The sequence below is a fragment of the Microcaecilia unicolor genome, chromosome 1, assembly GCF_901765095.1.
Source record: "Microcaecilia unicolor chromosome 1, aMicUni1.1, whole genome shotgun sequence".
Taxonomy (NCBI): Eukaryota; Metazoa; Chordata; class Amphibia; order Gymnophiona; family Siphonopidae; genus Microcaecilia; species Microcaecilia unicolor.
The window spans coordinates 78,146,633-78,164,319 of NC_044031.1; the positions used below are offsets into that span (position 1 = coordinate 78,146,633).

At 43.7% G+C, this 17,687-nt stretch overlaps 1 protein-coding gene across 5 annotated transcripts in view; it reads left to right on the plus strand.

Moving 5' to 3' along the window:
* The window catches only part of UBE3C (ubiquitin protein ligase E3C), a 362,832-nt gene that overhangs the window by 215,175 nt on the left and 129,970 nt on the right, over positions 1-17,687 (plus strand). For all 5 annotated transcript variants that reach the window (XM_030198632.1, XM_030198645.1, XM_030198654.1 and 2 more), the window contains exon 15: positions 8,281-8,385. In XM_030198632.1, the coding sequence (XP_030054492.1) occupies positions 8,281-8,385 (105 nt within the window). The remainder of the gene's footprint in view (positions 1-8,280; positions 8,386-17,687) is intronic.

Sequence of the window (17,687 nt, forward strand, 5' to 3'; positions counted from 1 at the left end):
ACAGCATCCCTATAGGTCTCCTCTATGTACCTCTCTGTCTCCCTCAGCTCCACCAAGTCTGCTACTCTAGCCTGAAGAGAACGGACATGTTCTCTGAGAGTTAGGAGCTCTTTGCATCGGTCACATACATATGACATCTCACCAACTGGGAGATAATCATACATGTGACACTCAATGCAAAAGACTGGATAGCACCCCTCTCACTACTGGACTGCTGACTCCATCTTAGTGTTTTTGAGTTTTTCAATAATTTAAAACTTGCTACAGTATTAAGGATATTAGCCTAATATAAAAGTGTCAGTTTATATAGTATATTGTATGATTTATTTAGTGTTTCTTTCTTAGATGGTAATGAAATGTATTTAAAACTCTATAAGAGCACTCCTTGCTTGTTACCCTAATTACAATAACTGACTATAAATGAAGAGTTGTCCTGGGGTGGGAAGACTGAACTAGAGCCTGCAGTACCTGCTAGAGTCTATCTGTTAATGCTGTGGTACAAAGTTTTTAAAACTAAGTGGAAAAGACTATGGAGATTAGTTGATAAAATTTGCTTTTTATATTTTTATTTTGCCTATCACTAACCTACAATTCCTCCTTTAAACCCCAATCTTTAAGTTCCCAAAGCACAAAGGAAAATAGTGTTCACTTACCAGAGAAATGTCCTCTTCTCTCTGAACTTCTCAGAAAGAAAGTTCAGTGGGACTTTTCCTGTTTATATAGTTTTGAATCTAAGGGGCCTTTTTTAAACAGGCTCTTTGGAGCTGACTCAGCAACCTATGCAAGTATTCTACTTCCCCACACCTTAATTAACACTTAATTGAGGTCGCTGGATGTGCTACCTCTCCAGCAGCCAAGGAACAGAAAATAACTGCCTTTTAGAACAAGAGTTTTTGTCTGTTTAGTTTCTACCTCTAGAAAAGGTTTCAGTTTAAAACTATTAGAAAATGCCTATTTCTAGAGAAAATTTCAGTTTAAAACTATGGGGAAAGGGTTTGTATACACTGGGGCTCATTTTCAAAGCATTTAGACTTACAAAGTTCCATAGGTTACTATGGAACCTTTGTAAGTCTAAGTCCTTTGAAAATAAGCCTCAATGGCAACTAGTTAATAATGTTTGCTTCTCTCTCTCTCTCTCTCTCTCTCTCTCTCTTTCCCCCACCCCTTAATACTAAACTAGGTCCTGCTTGCTTTTTTCTCTCTCTCTCTCTCTCTTTTTATTCCCCCTTAATACTAAACTAGATCCTGCAGTGCCTGCTAGATTCTATCTGTTAATGCTGTGGTACAAAGTTTTCAAAACTAAGTGGAAAAGACTGGAGATTAGTTGATAAAATTTGCTTTTTATATTTTTATTTTGCCTATCACTAGCCTGCAATTCTTCTTTTAAACCCCAATCTTTAAATTCCCAAAGCACAAAGGAAAATAGTGTTCACTTACCAGAGAAATGTCCTCTTCTTGTGGAACTTCTCAGAAAGTTCCTTCTGTGCACAAAAGGAGAGGAACTTGGGGCTTATTTTATCTGATGACTTTAAGATGGCCAAAGAGGTAGAAAAGGCAATGAGAAAAGACAGAAAGATGCTTGAGTATCTAGGGAAAGGAATGGCCAGCAAGTAAAAGGAGGTGATTGTACCTTTGTATAAGTCTCTGTGAGACCTCAGAGTACTGTGTACAATTCTGGAGATGACGCCTGCAAGAAGGTAAAAACAGGTTGGAGTTAGTCCAGAAGGAAGCAACTAAAATGGTCAGTGGTCTTTATCATAAAGCTTATAAGGACAGGCTTAAAGATCTCAATATATATACTTTGGAAGAAAGGCAGTGGGGGGGGGGGGGATATGACAGAGACATTTAAATACCTCTGGCAGGGGCATAGGTAGACCTCAATTTTTTTTTGGGAGGGGGGTGCGGGGGGGGGGGGGGAGAGTGCTGAGCACAAAGTGGGGGGAGGCACATTTTGTCCCATCTCCCCACCCGATGTCTGCCCTTGCTACAACCCCACATACCTGGGCTGCTTGGGGTTTTCAAGCCCTGCCAGCAGAAGCCTTCCTCGCATGGGTAATGGGTGACTCAGATATCTGGGGAGGACAAAGTAGGGCGCGGCTTTGGAGGGGTATGGAGCAGGCCAAGGCAGAGCAGAGCAAGTTAAAATCTTTGGCTGGGGAGTGGGAACAGCACCTGTGTCAGCAGTGAAGGGACAATGGGGCACTTTTGAACAGCATAAGGTAGAAGTCCTTCACTGTGTGGCTCTGGTGCAGCTGCACCAGCTGTCTCCCCCTAGTACATAAGTATTGCCATACTGGGACAGACCAAAGGTCCATCAAGCCCAGCATGCTGTTTCCAACAGTGGCCATCCAGGTCACAAATACCTGACAAGATCCCAAGAAAAGTAGAAGACATTTTGTGCTCCTTATCCCAGAAATATTTTCTCCAAGTCCAATTTAATAATGATCTATGGACTTTTCCTTTAGGAAGCCGTCCAAACCTTTTTTTAAACTCTGCTAAGCTAACAGCATTTATCACATTTTCTGGCAACAAAATTCCAGAGTTGAATTGCACGTTGAGTGAAGAAAACTTTTCTCCGATTCGTTTTAAATGTACTAGTTTGTAGCTTCATTGCATGCCCCCTTGTCCTAGTATTTTTGGAAAGTGTATACAGATGCTTCACATCTACCCGTTCCACTCCACTCATTATTTTATAGACCTCTATCATTTCTCCCCTCAGCCGTATTTTCTCCAAGCTGCAGAGCCCCAGCCGCTTTAGCCTTTCCTCATAGGGAAGTTGTCCCATCTGTTACTGATGGTAATATGCAAACTGAATAAACTCCAGGAATTATGCCAAGAAAATTTTTAATGCACTAACATAATACAACAATAGGACAATATCTTAAATAGTGAAAAAAAATGTATTGTTAGTCCAACAGAAAGGTATCACCTTATTTTCTGGGGTTTTTTTTCCTTTTTATTTAGCAACCTTTAAAGTGGACTAACATAGCTATCACATTTAATCCTAATATTAAAAATAAAATTCTTTTTCCTACCTTGATACAAATCAAGGTAAGGTATACACAAAAAGTAGCACATATGAGTTATCTTGTTGGGCAGACTGGATGGACCGTGCAGGTCTTTTTCTGCCGTCATCTGCTATGTTACAATGTATGTTACCTTTGTTGTCTGCCCATTTAATTGTTCTAATTGTGCTAGTCTCAGTCTCTGCTTTCTGCTTTCTATAACTGTTTCCAAGGATCTCCTGTCCATCTGTCATTTTTGTCGTCCTGTTTTCTTTTCTTTACTTTCTCTACTACATGCAGCAGTGATTTGTTTCTTTCAGTTTTCTTCCATTTGTTTCTGCTCTCTATCCACTCAGATTTAATTAATTCTTATTATCCAGTCTTCATACTCCCTCTTTTTACTGTGTCCACCTACAGTTTTCCATATTTTCCTTTCACCCCAGCCCCTCATTCCCATTCCTTTTATATCCCAGAGGGTATACCCCAGAGGGGAAAGTTAATGCTTTCATTAACTCTTTTTTTCTCTCCCCACTGCCATCTAAACTCTGCTTACCTGCCACCCTCTGATATCCAGGCTCTTTGTACCTCTCCGCCCCCACCATCCAGCATTGCCCCTACCTGTCTGTCTCTGACCCTGGCATACATCATTGTCCCGTCTCTCTCCCCACAACAGCATTACTGCTGTCGAACTCTCTTCCCTTCGTATGCATAATTACTATCTCTCTCTCTCCATCCTACCCAGCATTGACTTTCTCTCTCCCCCTCCTTCTTTCCTATGCAGTATTGCAATTGTCTCTGTCTTCCCACCAGTCCTGCATATTCTGTCTCTTCCCCCCAGTCCAGCATTTCCTGTCTCTTTTCCTTCCCTCATTCAGTGTTGCCCCATGTCTGTGTCTCCCATCCATCTCTTTCACCAGTCTACTACTACTAATATTTAGCATTTCTATAGCGCTACAAGGCGTACGCAGCGCTGCACAAACATAGAAGAAAGACAGTCCCTGCTCAATGAGCTTACAATCTAATAGACAAAAAATAAATAAAGTAATCAAATCAATTAATATGAACAGGAAGGAAGAGAGGAGGGTAGGTGGAGGCGAGTGGTTACAAGTGGTTACGAGTCAAAAGCAATGTTAAAGAGGTGGGCTTTCAGTCTAGATTTAAAGGTGGCCAAGGATGGGGCAAGACATAGGGGCTCAGGAAGTTTATTCCAGGCGTAGGGTGCAGCGAGACAGAAGGCGCGAAGTCTGGAGTTGGCAGTAGTGGAGAAGGGAACAGATAAGAAGGATTTATCCATGGAGCGGAGTGCACGGGAAGGGGTGTAGGGAAGGACGAGTGTGGAGAGATACTGGGGAGCAGCAGAGTGAGTACATTTATAGGTTAGTAGAAGAAGTTTGAACAGGATGCGAAAACAGATAGGGAGCCAGTGAAGGGTCTTGAGGAGAGGAGTAGTATGAGTAAAGCGACCCTGGTGGAAGAGGAGACGGGCAGCAGAGTTTTGAACCAACTGGAGAGGTGACTAAGTGGGAGGCCAGCAAGAAGCAGATTGCAGTAGTCTAAACGAGAGGTGACAAGGGTGTGGATGAGGGTTTTGGTAGAGTGCTCGGAAAGAAAGGGGTGGATTTTACAGATGTTGTAAAGAAAGAAACGACAGGTCTTGGCAATCTGCTGGATATGAGCAGAGAAGGAGAGAGAAGAGTCAAAGATGACCCCAAGGTTTCGAGCTGAGGAGACAGGGAGAATGAGAGAGCCATCAACAGAAATAGAAAACGGGGGGAGCTGGGAGGTGGGTTTGGGGGGGAAAATGAGAAGCTCAGTTTTGGTCATATTTAATTTCAGGTGGCGTTGAGACATCCAGACAGCAGTGTCAGACAAGCACGCTGAAACTTTGGTTTGGATGCAAGGTGAGATATCAGGGGTAGAAAGGTAGATTTGGGAGTCATCAGCATAGAGATGGTAGGAAAAGCCATGGGATGAGATTAATGAACCAAGGGAAGAAGTGTAGATAGAAAAGAGGAGGGGACCAAGAACAGAACCCTGAGGTATGCCGACAGGCAGAGGGATAGAAGTAAAAGAGGATCCACCAGAGTGAACACTAAAGGTGCGGAGGGAGAGGTAGGAAGAGAACCAGGAAAGGACAGTCCACCTCTCTCTCTCTCTCTCTCTCTCTCTCTCCCTCTCTCTCTCTCCAATCAAGTATTGTTCCTATCTTGACTCTCGCTCTCTCTAATCCAATGTTCCTTCCCTCATTTATTTTCCCTTTTACTTCCCTCATCCCTTTGTCTATCTTTTACCCTCTCACCACCATACAGCATCTTTTCTTTCTCTTGGTGCTGCCTCCTTTGGATGGCTGTACTTAAGTTATATCAAAGATGCATGGGACTGCTGCTTCTTCATCTGGTGGCTCCACCCCCTCAAATATCAACTTCCTCTCTGAGGGGGTGGAGCCGCCAGAGGAAGTTGCTCCTGCATGTCTCTTTACTGTAACTTTAATATGGCCACCCAATGGAGGTAGCTTCAAGAGAAAGGAAAGGTCCTGCATGGCAATGGGTGGGTAGGGGGGAGAGAGAGGGGGTTGAAGAAGCTAAGCCTCCCATATGGGACGCCTATGGTTGGTAGGGCTTCGTTACCCCTCACCAGCCAAACCAGCAGACCTTGGGGGGCCTGAATCCAAATTGGGGGGTCCAGGCCCCAAGGCCTCCTGTAGCTATTCCACTGCTCTGTGGCTTAAATGCACAGGAGGTGAGTCTTTCAACTTAAGAAAGCTCTGGAATGAGGGGGCATGGCACTCTCATTCTCCCTGTCTCATCAGCTCGTAACCTTAGGGTCCTCTTTGACTCCTCTCTCTCCTTTTCTGCTCACATTCAACAGATTGCCAAAACCTGTCGTTTCTTTCTCTATAACATTAGCAAAATCCGTCCCTTCATCTCTGAACACTCTACCAAAACCCTTATCTACACTCTTATCACCTCTTGTCATGATTATTGTAACCTACTCCTCACCGGACTCCCTCTTAGCCATCTCTCTCCTCTTCAATCGATCCAAAACTCTGCTGCGCGACTCATTTTCCGCCAAAGTCGCTATGCCCACGTTATCCCTCTCCTTAAGCCATTTCACTGGCTCCCTCTCAGTTTCCGTATTCAATTCAAACTTCTCCTATTGACCTATAATTGCATTCACTCTGCCGCTCCCCAGTACCTCTCCACTCTTGTCTCCCCCTACGTTCCCCCTCGAGTACTCCGTTCTGTAGATAAATCTCTTATCCGTCCCTTTCTCCTCTACTGCTAATTCAAGACTCCGTTCCTTTTATCTCGCTGCACCTCACGCCTGGAATAGTCTGCCCGAGCCTGGTTGTCTAGCCTCGTCTTTAGCGTTTTCAAGTCCAAACTCAAAACCCACCTCTTTACCACTGCTTTTGACTCCTAACTCACCCTGTCCTTTATCCTCACCTCTTATTCCCTTATCCTTAATTGTTCTGTTTGTTTACCTGTCTTATCTAGATTGTAAGCACTTTGAGCGGCTAGATGGCAGATGACGTTTAATGTGAGCAAGTGCAAGGTGATGCATGTGGGGAAAAAGAACCCGAATTATAGCTACTTCATGCAAGGTTCCACGTTAAGAGTTACGGACCAAGAAAGGGATCTGGGTGTAGTCGTCGTCGATAATACACTGAAACCTTCTGCTCAGTGTGCTGCTGCGGCTCGGAAAGCGAATAGAATGTTGGGTATTATTAGGAAAGGTATGGAAAACAGGTGTGAAGATGTTATAATGCCATTATATCGCTCCATGGTGCGACCGCACCTTGAGTATTGTGTTCAATTCTGGTCGCCGCATCTCAAGAAAGATATAGTGGAATTGGAAAAGGTGCAGCGAAGAGCGACTAAAATGATAGCGGGGATGGGACGACTTCCCTATGAAGAAAGACTAAGGAGGCTAGGGCTTTTCAGCTTGGAGAAGAGACAGCTGAGGGGAGTTATGATAGAGGTATATAAAATAATGAGTGGAGTGGAACAGGTGGCTGTGAAGCGTCTGTTCACGCTTTCCAAATATACTAGGACTAGGGGGCATGCGATGAAACTACAGTGTAGTAAATTGAAAACAAATCGGAGAAAATGTTTCTTCACCCAACGCGTAATTAAACTCTGGAATTCGTTGCCGGAGAACGTGGTGAAGGCGGTTAGCTTGGCAGAGTTTAAAAAGGGGTTGGACGGTTTCCTAAAGTACATGTCCATAAACCGCTACTAAATGGACTTGGGAAAAATTCACAATTCCAGGAATAACATGTATAGAATGTTTGTACGTTTGGGAAGCTTGCCAGGTGCCCTTGGCCTGGATTGGCCGCTGTCGTGGACAGGATGTTGGGCTCAATGGACCCTTGGTCTTTTCCCAGTGTGGCATTACTTATGTCTTCTGTGTATGGTGTACAGCGCTGCGTATGCCTTGTAGTGCTATAGAAATGATAGGTAGATAGATAGAAAGGTGATAGATTCAGGAGTATTCTATGGAAGTACTATTTTACAGAAAGGGTGGTGAATGAGTGGTACAACCTTCCAATGGAGGTGGTGGAGATAAAGACCAAGGCGACCTGGGGGGGGGGGGGGGGGTGGTGTTGCGGCGCAGCCGGCAGGGGTGGGGCCTCGTGCTGCTGGCATCGGGTTGGTCAGTACTGAGGGGTGCTGTGAGTGGCTGTGTGGAGTGAAGCAGGGCTGTGCAGCGAGTGACGTACTATGCGGGGTGCGGGGCTCAGGTCGGCTCTATGACTGGTACTGAGAGGCTACGAACACTACAGGGCTTCACTGGGACGGAGGCATCTTCAGAACGTTGGAGGTGCGATTTATGTGTGTGGGGGGTGAGGCTGAGGGCGGCTCTATGAGTGGTGGTGAGAGCCTAAGAACACTACAGGGCTTCACACAGAGTCAGCTTCAGAATGTTGGCGGTGCAAATTATTTATATGTGCTGCTGTGTAAAACATATAGTTCACAATGCATTAAAGCATCCCCACCCCATAATGCTGCCATCACCATGTTTTACTCTAGGAATGGTGTTAACAGAGTAATGTGCTGTGTTTTACACCACACACAATTTTTGGTATTGAGACCAAAAAGTCTGTTAAAAGGAACTAAGTATTGTGTAAGTCAGCCAGGTTCTATTCTTGAGGGCCACATACAGACATGAGAGAGATTTTCTGCAACTGTAGACTTAATGTAGATCGGTTTTCTTTTCTACAAGTTTATATGGATTATATCATATTATTAATGTACCTTTTTCTTTTATGTAGGTTATTACCAACTTAGTGAAAATGTTGAAATCGCGAGACACAAGAAGAAATTTTTGTCCAGTAAACCATTGGCTTTCAGAACAAGAAAATATCAAAGCTGATAAGGTAGTAATTTACTGTATATATGTCTTTTATGAGAGTAAAATTGCTTGGCTGAAAATTGTCATCTTCAGCTTATATAAAAGTAGATGGAGGCATGCATGGTTTGCATACTAGTAGCCAGTCCTCAAGGAGACGTTTCCAGACATGTTTAGGTTGAGAGAAGAAAATAGCACATGTTTGACATTGCCAAAGTAAACACACTATTAGAAACCAACCCCCCCCCCCCCCCCCCAACTTGGTTGCCAACACAAAAGAGAAGATACAATGTGTGTAGAGGCATTTGTGTAAGCAGTTTCTGCTAATTTTCTAAGGAAAGGTACCCATGCACTTTTTTCTTTACAAATTAGGTTATTCATACTGAAAGCATTTTTGTACTTGAGAAGCACACTAGCTGTTTGAAAATTGTACCTTTAACATTTGTCTTACGTAAAATCTTGTTCAATAGTGTATACGGAAGGAATGTGCAGTTAACATTCCTTTAAAAATTTAGTGCATGCAAGATTGTTTTCACACACATTAACCTATGAATTAAATTGAGTTGTGGGCATTAAAAAGTTGTAAAATTTTTATTAAAACAAATGTCTGAAACATAAGAGCCCCAAATTGGGGGGGGAAAGTCTTTAAAAAAAAAATCTTAAAACAAAATTATTTTGCCTATGTAAAATACCTAGTATAGTTGACAAATTAGAAACGGCACAGAGAAGGGCGACAAATGATAAAGGAGGTGGGATGACTTCCCTATGAGGAAAGGCTAAAGCGGCTAGGGCTCTTCAGCTTGAAGAAGAGATGGCTGAGAGGAGATGTAATAGAGATCTATAAAATTCTGAGTGAAGTGGACAGGTAGATGCAACTTGCTTGTTTACTCTTTCCAAAAATACAAAGACTAGGAGGTATGCAATGAAACTACTAAGTAGTAAATTTAAAACAAACTGGAGAAAATATTTCTTCACTCAATGTGCAACTAAACTCTGGAATTCGTTGCCAGATAATGTGGTAAAAGCAGTTAGCTTAGCAGGGTTTTAAAAAGTTTGGATAAATGTTTCCTGAAGGAAAAGTCCATAAGCCATTATTGAGATAGACTTGGTCAAATAAATACTGTAAGACGGACCACGAGACACCACAGCCCTCGCTTGGAGGTGAAGAGCGAGGTGAGCCGAGACCGTCGTGGCAGCCGAGATGGGAAGAGGTCGATGGTCTGACTGCACCTCCACCGGTAGCCTGCAACGAAGAACGAAAGCCAGACATCGCAACCTCGTGGGCGGGATAAAGAACACAGCGGCAGCGGAACCTCGAGAGGAAGCGTCGGCTCATCTCTTACTCACCAACCCACCGTCCCCTGGCGAAGAGGAACCATAGCCGATGAGACCACCGAGACAGGTGAGGAACGTGAGCTAAGGACATTCCAGCTGAGGACCGTTAAAACTTAGAGAATTTTGTAGGGTAAAAATGCTTCATAAACTTATTCTTTTGTTTTTTATGGCTCAGCATATAGATTTATATTGAAATAGACCACCCAGAAACTGACTTTCAAAATCAAGACCTCCTCAAATACGACCAGGTCTAAAACAACTCACAGCCGCTCAGGATACCGCCAACTTTAAACTTGCTGTCTTTAGACTTGCTGACTTTAGACCTCTAAATGCTGTGTCTGCATCCTATTGCAATTTACTGAACTGTAATACTTACCTGTATTGCCGACTTCTGACCTGTAACCCCTTCCATTGCACCATACTGCATTACACTGAATCTCACTAATGACTATAAACTTTCATTTACTACTGCACCATGCTGCACTACATCGGACTGCACTACTGACGGTAAATCAACCACTGATTCCTTCAGCTCCTATTCTAACATAGAATCAATGCTAACATGAATATTAACAAATTGCTCTTAATAATCTTTTTTCTCCCCCTAATCTACCACGCATTGACAACCCCTCTCATAGACAATAACTTACCCACATTACACAAACCCTACAGACAACCCAAAAACAATACACCTGTTCAAAAGAATAACAACCAGATAAAAGGAAAACCTACTACACATGGGCACAATCAACAGAAAGATAAGAAAGGACACAACAAACCCAGATATCAAGAGGATAGACAATAAAAATTAATACATCTTCGTCCCCAACCGAACCCCACCAAGTGATCCAACTGGGTTATATAAATGCCAGATCAGTAGTTAACAAAACAACGACAATAACAGACTGGATCACAACAGACAATCTAGATCTTTTATTCATAAGCGAAACCTGGATTCATGACCTTAAAGACCCCATAATTTTAGATCTATGCCCTCCAGGTTACAGAATTACCCACTGGACAAGGAATGGGAAAAGAGGAGGAGGGAGCAGGGCCGCTGAGAGGGGGGGGGGGGGGACAGGGGGGACAAAAGTCCCCGGGGCCCGGGCCTCCACAGGTGGCCCGGCGCCGGCCGGCCGTGGCTCCCAAAACTAAACTTTAAGCGCCTCCCTCACCTTCGCAGCAAGCAGCGGCAGACCTCTCCTTCCTTCTGTGTCCTGCCCTCGCCTGATGTAACGTCCGCGAGGGTAGGGCACGGAAGGAAGGAGAGGTCTGCCGCTGCTTGCATCGAAGGTGAGGGAGGCGAGGCGCTTAAAGGTTACTTCAGAGGGCCCAGGGGTGGAGAGAGGGCCCGGCCCAGCGACCTCGGGTGGGGGGGGGGCCTGGGGGCGGCCTTGTCCCAGGTCTGGCCCAGTCTCTCGGCGGCCCTGGGAGGGAGATCTATAATCTATAGATCACACCTCACCATTACAACTACAGCCGAATCCATACTTCCCCAACTTGAAATTGCCTCAGTTAGAATCAGTCATCTAACCCTGCATGACCACCTAAATGTAGTCCTCTTTTATAGACCACCAGGCAACTGGCAGGATTGTCAAACACACTTTATGGACTTTATATCGAACACATGTGTTTCTACCTCCAACCTTCTTATAGTAGGGGATATCAACCTTCATCTTGAAGATCCTAACTCCCGAAACATATGTGAACGCAAGGATTTCTTCCAATTGTGGAACCTTCACTGGCCAAATATGCAGTCAACTCACACTAAAGGACACACACTAGACATCATTACATACAAATTCTCCTCAGACCTAAATCTTGTGCCAACAGATATAAAGTGGACAGCTACACCATGGTCCGACCACTACAAAGCAAACCTGTCCCTTCAATGGCGTATAAATAATCTACACCACAAACAAGAATGATTAACTTATACCACGAGAGGTAAAATAGATCCATTAATATTCTGGCAACAGTTCTACAGTAATGAATGGGGACAGCTTTAACGGATTCATACCAATTTATTCAAGAATGGGAAAACAGATGCAGAAGCATATTAGACAACATAGCACCACTTCAAACCAGAACCTCACATAGACAGAACGCTGTACCTTGGTTCAGTGAAGAACTGAAAAAACTAAAAACACAAGTTAGAAGATTAGAACAAGCATGGAATAAAAGGAAAGACAACACCGTACTCAACGCCTTGAAGCAACTACAAAGAAAATACAAATACACCATCAGACAAACTAAAAGATCATATTACAAAACTAAAATTGGACCAGACTACAAGGATACACATAAACTTTTCCAGCTTGTCAACAAATTATTAAATACTACACCGGTTACATCTAACAGCATGGATATCCCATCAGCAGATAACCTTGCGAAATATTTCAAAGAAAAAATTGTAGAGTTATGACTCATGATACCTACCAACTCCATCGACTACGTAAAACTCCTTGACTGTCTAGACCCAATCCCCGGTGAACTCCCAGCTGACCGAACATGGACCGACACACTCTCGGATGATATCATCTCCCAGACGCTCGGAAGATTTGCCAGGTCCCACTGCAAACTAGACATATGCCCTAATAACCATATAAAACTCGCCCTTCAACAATTCATATCAGATCTCACTATGCATCTGAACTATATGTTACAGAATGGACTCTTCCCAAAGTACAAAGGAAATATTTTACTTACCCCTATACCTAAAGATGCAAAGAAAAGTACAAGTGACCCAGTAGCATCCATCCTGCTGATAACCAAACTAATGGAAGGCATGGTTACCAAGCAGCTCAACAACTACCTAAATAAATTCTCAATTCTTCACCGAGCTACATTAACTGCCTTTAATAAGTACCTAAATATAAGTACAAAATAAGTACCTGAATATATGTAAACTGCTTTCAGTGTAGTTGCAAAAACCTCAGAAAGGCAGTATATCAAGACCCATTTTCCCTTGTCCCTATAACACTTGTTCTGGCAATGAGTTCCAGAATTTAACTTTAAGCTGAGTGAAAAAACAAAGTTACTCACCTGTAGCAGGTGTTCAAGGACAGCAGGCCAAGTATTCTCAACATGTGGGCGGTCATCCAACAGAGCCCAGTGCAGATGCTATCTAGCAAGTTGTAGAAATTTCTAGCTTCGTTCCACTCCCATGCTCTGAGACCTTACTGCCCAACGTGCGAGCTTGGGTTCCTCTGTCAGTGGAAATCTAAAGAATGCAACTCCAAGGGGAGGTGGGAGGGTATGTGAGAATACTTGGCCTACTGTCCTCAGAGAACACCTGCTACAGGTGAGTAACTTTGCTTTCTCCGAGGACAAACAGGCAGTAGTATTCTCACATGTGGGAATCCCTAGCTACAAGGCTCACTGAAAACAACAATGCTAGGACAATAGAGTCTCGAAACACAGAGGCCTGTACTCAATCAACATGAAACAATTTGTAATTTGTGTACTAGTTGTGGAAGTGCAGCCTGGAACAGAACAAAATTTGTCCTAGGGGGATGGAGTTGAATTCTAGATGCTGAACAAATTCTGCATGACTGCCTGACTTGAACCAACTGTCACATCAGGTGTCCTGCTCAAGGCAGCAGTGAGATGTGATTGTGTGAACCGATGACAACGTTGCAGCTTTGCAAATCTCCTCTATTAAGGCTGACCTCAAGTGGGCTACGACGTAGCCATGGCTCTTACATTATGAGCTTTGACATGGTGCTTTAGAATTAGCCTACCCTTGTCATAAGTAAAGGCAAAGGCTGGTGGAACTCATTGCCGGAGGATGTGGTTACAGCGGTTAGCGTATCTAGGTTTAAAAAAGGTTTGGACAAATTCCTGGAGGAAAAGTCCATAGTCTGCTATTGAGACAGACGTGGGAAGCAACTGCTTGCCTTGGGATTTGTAGTATGGTGTGTTGCCACGATTTGGGTTTCTGCCAGGTACTTGTGACCTAGCTTTGCCACTGTTCGGAAAACAGGATACTGGGCTAGATGGACCATTGGTCTGACCCAGTATGGCTGCTCTTATGTTCTTATGTAAGCCAGTAAAGTGGCAGCCTGGGAAATGACCGGTGTCAAACAGGAAGCTGAGACCTGACTCCTATCAGGCTCATGCACTGGCACCTTCCAAAGAGGGGGAGCGCTCCTCTTGGTGCTGGCACATCCCAGGTATCTGGGATGCTGATGTCCCAGTGCTCCTGGCATCATGCATCGAAGAGGACCAGTTCTTTGGCTTCCCCCAATGCTAAGCATCGCGGTCCTTCAGTGCCTATGAGGGTGATTTCAAATCATTATGTGCCCTTGGTGTCAGGTCCGATGCAGACCAGTCCCGAGGCCAACTCTTGGCGCCTGATGTCAAGACAGCTGGAGACCTTCTCGATGCCAGTGCACTCCCAGTGGATATAGAAGCTTTCACAACCATCAAGTTCAATGCTTCTGGTGCTAGTGTCGATTCACCGGTCTTCAAGGAGCCAAAACGTTTCTCCTATTAGGCTTGCCATGCCCTCTGTTGTCCTCAACTGCATTTTTTGTAAAACAGAGAACAAGAGTTAGACTTATGGTTAGGCCTGCCCAAGGCACCCGATGCACCATGAGTGCGGGTCCATTACCAAAATCACCCGATTACATTGGGCGCACCTCTTGAAGCCACTGTGGGTCTTCTGAGACATCGAAAAAAGAATTGTGGCCAAATTAAGCACCTCAATTTTGAACCGAGAAAGGGGCAGAAACCAAACTGAGGTCAGTGCTCTGGCCTAAAACAGGCCTAGCAGACGCGAAAATGAAAGAAAACGAAGGGCCAAAAAAATATGAAAAACAAAAGGAATTTGAAAGTAACAATTAAAATACTTAATTGGAGAAACAGGGAATGAAGAACAGACGAGAGTTCAACAAAGTAATTTTTATTGGAGGGGGACCCAACTTGGCCAAGTTTCGGCTTTGCCTTTGTCAGGGGTCACAGAGTCCGGTATCAACTGTTCTCGCACATCAGTGCAACATCTGTCTCTGCTGCATGTGTGTTATTGCAGAGGTCACACACCTTCTCTCGTTTCTCCATTATAGCACCAACCCTTTGGAATCATCTTCCTTACATTAGGAATGAACTTTCTTTTGGAAAGTTTAAATCTCTTAAGACTCATTTTTCCCAGGACTTCTCACTCGGCCAGACAACTTTGATTCAACTTCGATGATACAAGACTGGTGATAAGCCCAGGGTCTGATTCTCCATTTGTTCTATCCACTTCCACATTTACCCTTTATACCAGTTGTATCCATTCCTTTTGTTGCTCTCCTTTTCTTCTGTGTTACGCATGTAATTTGTGTGTGAGAGGTGGGTTTTTTTTGTATGACTATTGTTTTTATGTTTATCCCATTCTAAATCAATTAGGGGCCCTTTACTAAAACTTAGCACATGCTAACAGACATTAGTGTGCACTAAATGCTGCACATCTTATTTTATGTGGGACACATGGCACTTAACACACGGTAAGAGGGTCTTTTATTAAGGCGCGTTCATGTTTTTGGCACACGCTAAAATTGGGGGGGGGGGGGGCGCTAAATGTTAGAGACGCCCATAGGAATGCATTGGCGTCTGTAACGTTTAGCGCGTGGCCAATTTTAGCGCGTGCCAAAAACGTGAGTGCGCCTTAGTAAAAGACCCTCTAATGCCTGTTAGCTTAAGTTTTAGAAAAAGGGCCCCTTAGACGTCTTTTTTTGATTGGCATTATATCAAATACACCGAATCTGAATTAATGTACAGGAAAACAACAGGAAAAAAATGTCATAAACATGAATCATGCAACTAGTCCACATCATGAGGAGGAAAAAGAAAACTAATAAGTAAACAAAACTTCTTCACAAATATGACCTTATATTTTATTCAGAATCCCCCAAACAGTAGTCTAACCCAACACCTACAAGTCATATCTTAGACTGCGGAAACCCAGGCCAAAATATCGGCCTGCTTATCCGACATTGCTGCCTGGATGTCCAACCGCCACCTGAAACTGAATATGGCCAAGACGGAGCTCATTGTCTTTCCACCCAAACCCACCTCTCCTCTCCCTCCACTCTCTATTTCAGTTGACAATACCCTCATCCTCCCCGTCTCATCTGCCCGCAACCTCGGAGTCATCTTCGACCCCTCTCTCTCTCCTTCTCCGCGCCAAGACCTGTCGCTTCTTTCTCTATAACATCAGCAAAATTTGCCCCTTCCTCTCTGAGCACACCACCTGAACTCTCATCCACTCTCTCATTACCTCTCACCTTGACTACTGCAACCTACTCCTCACTGGCCTCCCGCTTAGCCATCTATCCCCCCTTCAATCTGTTCAGAACTCTGCTGCGCGTCTTATCTTCCACCTTGACCGATATGCTCATATCACCCCTCTCCTCAAGTCACTTCACTGGCTCCCGATCAGGTACCGCATACAGTTCAAGCTTCTCCTACTAACCTACAAATGCACTCGATCTGCAGCCCCTCAATACCTCTCTACCCTCATCTCCCCTTATACTCCTACCCGCAACCTCCGCTCACAGGACAAATCCCTCCTCTCAGCGCCCTTCTCCGCCAACTCCAGGCTCCACCCTTTCTGCCTCGCCTCACTCTATGCTTGGAATAAACTCCCTGAGCCCATACGCCAAGCCCCCTCCCTGCCCATCTTCAAATCCTTGCTCAAAGCCCACTTCTTCAATGTCGCCTTCGGCACCTAACCATGATACCTCCATTCAGGAAATCTAGACTGCCCCAGTTTGACTGACTGTATTTTGTGTCCTTTAGACTGTAAGCTCTTTTGAGCAGGGACTGTCCTTCTTTGTTTAATTGTACAGCGCTGCGTAACCCTAGTAGCGCTTTAGAAATGTTAAGTAGTAATAGTAGATACCTCTTTAGATACAAACAGTTTTTCCAATTGAACAGGATCAAAGAATACTAACTTGTTCCTGTTGTGGTTCACTACACACTTAAGGAAATTTTAAATAAACACTTCAAAACCAGTAATGTGTCCTGTTCAGACAGAAGAGAAACAGAAAGAGTGGGCCGATGTGAAAATTCATCTTAAAATGTCTCTAATAAAATCTGTGAAATAATTTTCAGATGACAGCACATCCAGGCCACCCTTAGTTTCATATATCTTAACCTGTTTGGGAAGGTAGTAATGCTTAGAAACAAGTATGCTGTCAACTTTAGACAACACCAAAACTTCTCTAAAATACTTGCGAAGTAAAATATCTGGTGGTAGGAAATATGGTACTGGATAATTCAAGAAGCATAAATTATTTGCTCTCATCTGAGCAGTCTTAACCAGACTTAAATACAATACATTCATACTGTTTTTATTAAGACCTCTGCAAATACTGTAACTGCTGATATGTTTAGGTAGAACCATTACTAAGAAGTCCTTTTACTAAGCTGCAGTAGAAAGTGACCTTAGCACACCCTTTCGTGGGTTTTTTCCGCCCGCTAAGACCATTTTTATGGCAGCAGTAAAATGGCCGATTCTCCTTTGGTTTTTGGTTTTTCTTTTAATGGCCAAACACTAATATCGCCATTAGATTGCAACTGGCCATCAATGGTCTATATTTGGTATTTTGTTTATCGCTTTGTAAACCTTGTCTGTTGTTTATTTACAGTTAGCCACATTAAACTCGAGTATGTTCGAGATAACATTGGGTATAAATGTCTAGCTAAATAAATAAATGAATAATATTACTACGGTAGCACTTACCGACACATATTTTGTAGGTGGTAAGGGTCCTCACAGTAATCCTTTGCTGAACAGCATGCAGAAATGTGGATGCACTGATAGTGCAAAAACGCCTACTCTCTGCCCCAGACACGCTCCCTCTGCAACAACAACAACAAAAAAATATATATATATATATAGATATATATTCTTAGCATGCGGGTAGCATGTACCAAATGGGAACTTACCACAGGACATCTGAGCACATCCCGTAGTAACCACTTTTAAATTATGGTAAGCACGTGCTA